This window comes from Engraulis encrasicolus, chromosome 23 (genome assembly GCF_034702125.1).
Source record: "Engraulis encrasicolus isolate BLACKSEA-1 chromosome 23, IST_EnEncr_1.0, whole genome shotgun sequence".
Taxonomy (NCBI): Eukaryota; Metazoa; Chordata; class Actinopteri; order Clupeiformes; family Engraulidae; genus Engraulis; species Engraulis encrasicolus.
In genome coordinates this window covers 36,848,706-36,856,205 of record NC_085879.1, presented here as the reverse complement: position 1 = coordinate 36,856,205, position 7,500 = coordinate 36,848,706, and the positions used below count along the sequence as shown (strand labels likewise).

The following is a 7,500-nucleotide window of genomic DNA, read 5'->3' as shown; positions in this document are numbered from 1 at the left end:
TAGAGAGCACTTCAGCAGAGTATATGAAGTTACTCACAACCACACATGAATGCACACACACAACAACATACACATGTAGCCCCCCCCAACCCCCCCCCACACACACACACACACACACACACACACACACACACACACACACACACATACATTTTGGTGGTGATTCAGATCACGAACCGGAACCAGGATTTTACAAAAGATTCTTCTCCATTGCTAGCTAATCTAGACGCAAATTGAATTGCGTGACAGGGCGAATTTTGACAATTCCGTTTCTAGCTCAACAAAAAGAAGGCAGATATAACATAACAGTCAAATGTTCTATTAAACAGCTTTCTGGTGGAGGTCTGCACTCTCAGAGTGTATTCCTAGTTTAAAATTGTACTTGTTTTGTTCATGTTTGCCTAACAATATACAGGCTGAGAAAACTTTTCCAAAGCAAAGTACAATCTCTCATTTGCTCTTTCTTTTCCCCATCTCATTCAATTTTGTTCTCTTTCTTAATCTATTTATCCTGTTATGTCTTTGTAACGGATGCCAACTAGCAGAGTTTGGTGGTAGGACGTTAGTAAACCTCCCTCCCGAAGCCTCATACAGTATCAGTCACGCTGAGCTATCCCACTGGACTTTTAGTTCAGCTGTATCATGCACAGTAAATTGTGCAGTGCTCATTTAACACTTAGAGAGTTGATTTGACATCATTTGTACTCAAATGAACTCTCTAAGTGTTGAAGTAACACCGCAATATTTACTGTGAACTGTGCCTCCTAAGCCGAACTGGAGCATTGATTGATACAGTATGTTGTGGGTTCCAGCCCCGAGTGGCGGACTGTGCATTCATATTTGATGGTCACTGGTCAGGGCTCTACATTAGCTGTAACTTTTTTCACCACCAGCCCGAAATGGCTTCTAAATGTAAACACACACACGAATGGGTCAAAAGTGGCTAGTTAAGTTGGTCTTTTCTACCCGCCAAACTGAAATTTCGGTAACGCTTCAGAATAAGGTTCTTCTAATAAGCGTTTATAGTCACTAGTAAGCAGGTAGTAATACCCTTACAAGTGCCCAATAACATGCTTATTAACGTTGTTAACATCACTTTATTTGAGTAATAGCATGAAAATCGGTATACATGGCAGCCATCTTCACCATATCTAGTATCAGTCAGCATATCAAGATGGATATGTGTACCGATTTAAATAATAAGACTAAAAAAATAAACCACTATAAACACATAATAAGCAGCTTATAAGATGTTAACAAAGTTAATAAGCATGTTATTGGGCACTTGTAAGGGTATGACTACCTACTTACTAGTGACTATAAACGCTTATTAGAAGAACCTTATTCTACTTTATTATATGGTGTGACGTCATCGGTCGAATGCTCCATTCATTTCAACGGGGCTCCCCAACGTTCGCACGTCTGTTATTTTTCGATAAAGGACGGGTTGGTCTATAACAGACCGCTGTCAATGGCAACAAGACTTTTCACTGCTAAAGCGACTTTTCAACAAGACTCTAATCAGCTGCTGTGATAGACAACACCTGTTGTCCTGGCTACCTAGCTGTTGCCTAGTGGTGTTCCACAACGGCACTGTTTTGTTTTGCGCAGCAACAATCTTTTGACATTAAAAACTATAATAGACTTAACATTAAATAGGCCTAAAGAAATGTCCCCGCCATGTGTGAATCATTTAAGTATATCCATATAATAAGCGGGTTAACTTTCGGCGAGTCGGTCGCTTTGTGGAATAGCAGCACTTCAGAGAGAACAAGCGTCGGGGTCTAAAGATTCTCTCTGTTGTGCTGCTATTCCACGGTAGCGACCTTCTCGCCGAACGTTAACCCTTACGTAAAGCGTTACCGAAATTTCACCAGAATTTGGCCAGTTGGATGGTGTTAATGTAGAGCGCAGGTGGCGGTACTCGTCCACGCTAGTTTGCTACTTGGGGGGCTGGAAACCTCCCAATCACAGCAACTATTTGGCATAGGATTGGGATACCTCTGAGATAGGTCTAGGACTTAGCTATCAGCCTAGCTAAGGCCTAGCCTGTACCTCAACACTGCTGCATCTGTATGAGGCTTCGGGAGGGAGTTTTACTAACATTTTACCACTGAACTCTACTATTTGGCATCCATCACATGCACTGTACACACATGTCTCTGGCTGCCATGGCCTAATGGTTATTGAGGTGGTCTTAAGATAAGAGGGTTGCAGGTTCGAATCCCACCCTTACCATTCCCTAAGCCTCCATTTATGCCTGAAGTGTTCTTGAGCAAGACAACAAACCCCACATTGCTCTAATGGTTATAGGGAGATGGTCTTAAGATCAGAGGGTTGCAGGTTCGAATCCCACCCTTACCTCTCCCTAAGCCTCCATCCATGGCTTAAGTGCCCTTGGGCACGCGACCTAACCCCAGATTCCTTCAGGGACTGTAACTAATGCTCTGTAAGTTGCTTTGGATAAAAGCATCAGCTAAATGCAATGTAATGTAAAACGTGGCCAGGACAAACTCTCCCCACATAGCAACCTTTTCCCACAATGCCCCATGTCACATAGTGGGTAGGCCTATTAAGTGTCAACACCACTGACCATATTTCACTCACAAAAATATACATAGTCTTCCTATACTATACGGTTGGGAAACACACACGCACACAAACACGCACACACACAGACACACATACATGTACCTATGTACGCTTGGGACCGTCCAGGATGAATGCACTGTGTGTGTGTGTGTGTGTGTGTGTGTGTGTGTGTGTGTGTGTGTGTGTGTGTGTGTGTGTGTGTGTGTGTGTGTGTGTGTGTGTGTGTGTGTGTGTGTGTGTGTGTTTATCATCTGTCACTGGTAGTATATGCACAGTGAATAGGGACATTTCCATAGCAGATTATTTTACTGAAACGACAGTAAGGCCTCATTTCCTTTGAAGCTGTACTGTATACATAATAAGTGAAATGTGGGCATGTTATTTGCGGCTGTGTTTTTAACGTTTCATCTTCTGCTTGGCATAAGTGCACTGTACACACAGAACTGCAGGAACGATGAAGGTGATATGTTTTAAAACACAGCCTCGCAACATTGTCACCTTGCGCTATTTTTAACACAAACCTTTTGCCTACGATGCCATGTTATTGCAGTGAGTGCTTTTGCAGGCAGGGTCACTGACAGCTTTTGCTGGGTCCGGGACAAAGTCGTCTGAAAGGTCCCCCAACTCAAAACATACCGTACAATGTAATGATGCTGAGGACCTCATTCTGTGCCCTTGCTCTCTCTGGGTTCAGGTGTTTAGGAAAGGTGTAGAAATTGTACAATGTAATGATGACAACGGACCCATTCGACCCCCTTAGCTTCCTTTTGCAGTTATTTAACCCAATTTATGAATCAACTTTTACCAGAATGTCAATGACGAAGTCGTAATGTATGACTAAATCCCCTCTGTCAAAGTGGTGTAGTACTATGGGTAAGTAAGTAGTACGTTTTTTTCAGTGACTATTACAGCTTTCCACTGGTGGAATGGTGTATGTGTGTGTTTAGGGGCTACAGTGTTGGATGTAGAGTGGGTTTGTGCCCACTTACGGATGACTTATGGATGTTTGTGAACTCTACACAGATATATGAGGTGGAACATGTCAGTGGCGTTGACACTTTGTGTAAGGATTAGCTGGGCAGAGGTGTTGCTTTCACTTGCACAGTCATTTTATAGCACTCACTGGAGTTATGTTTACACACGCACGCACACACACACACACACACACACACACACACACACACACACACACACACACACACACACACACACACACACACACACACACACACACACACACACACCTTGCTCACTCTGAGTATCTCTCTCTCACACTGACCGCATCACAGACACTCCCGCGTGCACACACATGGATGCACACACACCCACACTCTCTCTTTCTCTCTCTGAGTAGGCTATCTGTCTCTCTCACACATTTCCCGTGCACACACGCATGCATATGCACACACACCCTCTCTCTCTCTCTCTCTCTCTCTCTCTCTCTCTCTCTCTCTCTCTCTCTCTCTCTCTCTCTCTCTCTCTCTCTCTGTCTCTGTGTCTCTCTCTCTGTCTTTCTCTCTCTGTTTTGCTCACAAACCAAACAAACAAACCAGTTAAAGTCACGGCTCGTTGTGGTTGAGAGAAAAATACAGGCACAACTACACAGAGCTATTTCCTTGGCGTTAGCTTGGGTGTGGAGACGGGACCAGTTTTTGACCAGTCTACGGGTCCCGTAACTGTATAATTTACAACAGCCATTTCTACATTACATGCATTTTCCTATACTCTTGGGGTTTTACATTACATTACACGTATTTGACACTTTTATCCAAAGTGACTTATAGTCCCTTGAGCAATTGGGGGGGGGTGGGGGGGGTGGGGTTAGATGTAGAGATGCAAAAGGCAGGATAATAGAGATTTTCACAGGATCTGGATCCGGCAGGATCTTAATCAGTGGATCCGGTATCCGGTAGTTACCTAAAAATCAGGATCTGGTGTATCTCTAGTTTTTACGTAGCCTAGGCTTTTCAGTCAGTCTTTCACAACCCCAATCACTGCATGGAGTGAGAGCCCTTTGGAAGCGGCCGTTGCAGGCAGTTTGTCAGTAAGCCAATGAGTCTAAAAAATAGTTTGAGCCAACGTAATAAAAAGGGCCCACGTGTGCGAGTAGACTATGTGTTTCAACCCTTTCGTAGGATCCGGTATCCGGTTCCGGATCCGGCAGGATCTTAAGCAGTGGATCCGGTATCCGGCAGGATCCTAAAAATCAGGATCCGGTGCATCTCTAGTTAGGTGCCTTGCTCAAGGGCACTTCAGCCATCAATGTAGGTGTAGGGTTGCCTGGTTAACACCAGACCTAATCACAAGTGAGATTAGGTCTGGGGAGTTGCCTATTGTAAATTCCGTATGGGACCTGAATACTTGGCTATTATGACACACTGCCCTGCTCTCTGATTGGGCAGAGAAACTGTTAAGGTCGGAATGCTTGGCCATTATGACACAGATCCCATGATCTTGTACGTTATGAGTCATCCTCGCCATACTGTCTTTCAGATCGAAACGATTGTGTAGAACTTAAGGCAGTATGGGAGTTCCCAGGCTAGGTGTAGGGAGAGGTAAGGGTGGGATTTGAACCTGCAAACCTCCCTAAACATTATGCCATGGCTGCCCATCATATACTGTACAGTGTACACTCTAATCCAAAGTAATTTTTAAAAAAAAAAGGTTTTCAATACTTTGGCCGTTGAGTGCTTGGTGTACAGTAGAGCATATTTGGCATATGGTTGATGACCTCTGTCCTATGCTTTAAGTAGGCCTAGAGATCCGCTTACACCCCCCTGTAGGTATGGCAGAGTTAGACCACCATGACATTGAAGAGCACAGGGAGGATGTGGCAGTGGTGTAGTCTACGTAGAACGCGGGTATACAGTATATACCCACTTCAGGGATTTCAGTATATCCACTTAAAATTGATTGATCCATTGTTTTGAATAGCACAAATATAGACAGTATACCCACTTCAAAAAATACTCAAATATACAGTATACCCACCATAAAAAAGTAGACTACACCACTGGGATGTGGGATAAATCCAGATGCCTTGTTCGCACATGACAGGGGATTGAGCAGGAAGGACTAAATCTCTGAGAAGGCGGGTGAAGTTAAAAAGGCAGCTGTCAATCACTCCTCTGGTTCCTCACAAACTATGTTTTAAAAATGACAAAACAAAACAACAAAACAAATTTTACACATCCTTTACTTTACTCATGCACTATACAAGAATTAGAACTAGCATTACCATTAATGTTGCACTCTATCTTGTAAATCCAGAGAATAAGAAACGTTGCATCTTTTTATATACAAGTGATCCAGGAAGTTTAATACTGCTCCTATACACATGGAGCAAAGAAAATCTCCCCATTAACTGGTGTGTGTGTGTGTGTGTGTGTGTGTGTGTGTGTGTGTGTGTGTGTGTGTGTGTGTGTGTGTGTGTGTGTGTGTGTGTGTGTGTGTGTGCGCGCGCGCGTGCACAGGGAAGCTGACAGGAGGGACAAAGGGGCAAGAGAAAAGTCCCCATTACATGGGGTGGGGGTCTTAGATGGTTTTGCCCCAGGGCCCATCCAATCTGTCAGCGGTTGTGTGTGTGTGTGTGTGTGTGTGTGTGTGTGTGTGTGTGTGTGTGTGTGTGTGTGTGTGTGGTACCAGTTAGCCAAACACTCAAACTTTAAGGACACTATAATTATGAGCGAGAGAGAGAGAGCGAGAGAGCGAGAGAGAGAGAGAGAGAGAGAGAGAGAGATCAGCTGAGAGTACAGCTCAGATTTCCTTTCTGCCTTGTTTTCTGAATGTTAGTTCGGATATTCCTTACAAGGACTTTGGGAAGTCCTGTGCTGCTGCGCGTCATCAGCCGGATACAGACCGCATGTGAAGTGTTTTTTTTCTAACTCCCTCCCTCTCAACGGTGCAACTGTGTTTCAGCCGAAAGTTTGCATTTTTAGGCAACACGTTTTATTACCACGTAGAGCTGTCGACGTTTTTGAACAACTTTCTTTGAGATGTTTGGATTGTTGTCGGGGACGCCATTGTTTTCTGTTTGCAACAGAAGATGATGATGTATGGCAAGTTTGTATGAACCTCACTTCATAGGTAAGACATTACGCGTTCAACTGGATCCGGAATGAAAATGCAATGTTTTTGCGCTCTGCCACTTAACTAACTTACTGTACGTGCGGTACGCAGTGCACTGTCCAGGGCATCCCTGATGTTTGGCAAGGGCAGATCCTGTCATCCCGTTCCGGAGAGGGGACTAGCGGAGATCAACCTGGCCGTGTTGGGAGTCGCTGGCTCCGGGAAGTCAGGTTGGTTACCTGGAGTGCGATGGAGCATCCAACATCTCTCCCGGCTATACGCATTGTGTAATGGAAATGTTTTCTACGCATAGTTGAGTTTGTATAGCCTATTTGTTTTTCTCATCACCATGCTACATGGGGAAAACCTCTAAGCGGAGGATTCAGCGGGTGTTTTCCAGCTAAAAAGAATTCTGCTCCATTAAATCTGAGCCTAGCCTACTGTCAACAACAAGATGCCTGCAACAATTACAAACATGATTGCGCGTATAAACGTTGTGCTAAACCTCAACTAGTGGCTTCAGTCCACATCCAAGCTTTACAATACTGATGTAAAGGCTATTTTATGCCGCTGTCTTAGAAGGTTGTGATTGTTTATTTGAGTTGGAGGGACCGGGAGTTCTCAGGACCTCTGTGGCACCCCCGCCACCGTTCTGCGGGCGCACGTTGGTTCCCATGGAAATGTCAGAGTCCACTACTTACAGGAAGTGTCTGCTGTGCTCCCTCTTTCAGCGCTCATCGTCAAGTTCCTGACCAGGCGCTTCATCACAGAATATGACCCCAACCTGGGTGAGTGCAGTGCACGTGTGTCTGACTGTGTGCGAGTGTGTGTACGCGCGGG

General features: G+C 44.6%; 1 protein-coding gene across 1 annotated transcript in view; it reads left to right on the top strand.

Annotated features, from left to right (window-relative positions):
• Positions 1 to 6,494: 6,494 nt before the first annotated feature.
• rasl12 (RAS-like, family 12) overlaps positions 6,495 to 7,500 on the top strand; it is an 8,992-nt gene continuing 7,986 nt past the window's right edge. The window contains exons 1-3 of the mRNA XM_063189572.1: positions 6,495 to 6,678; positions 6,772 to 6,890; positions 7,392 to 7,448. Coding sequence (XP_063045642.1) covers positions 6,794 to 6,890; positions 7,392 to 7,448 — 154 coding nt within the window. The 5' untranslated portion in view covers positions 6,495 to 6,678; positions 6,772 to 6,793. The remainder of the gene's footprint in view (positions 6,679 to 6,771; positions 6,891 to 7,391; positions 7,449 to 7,500) is intronic.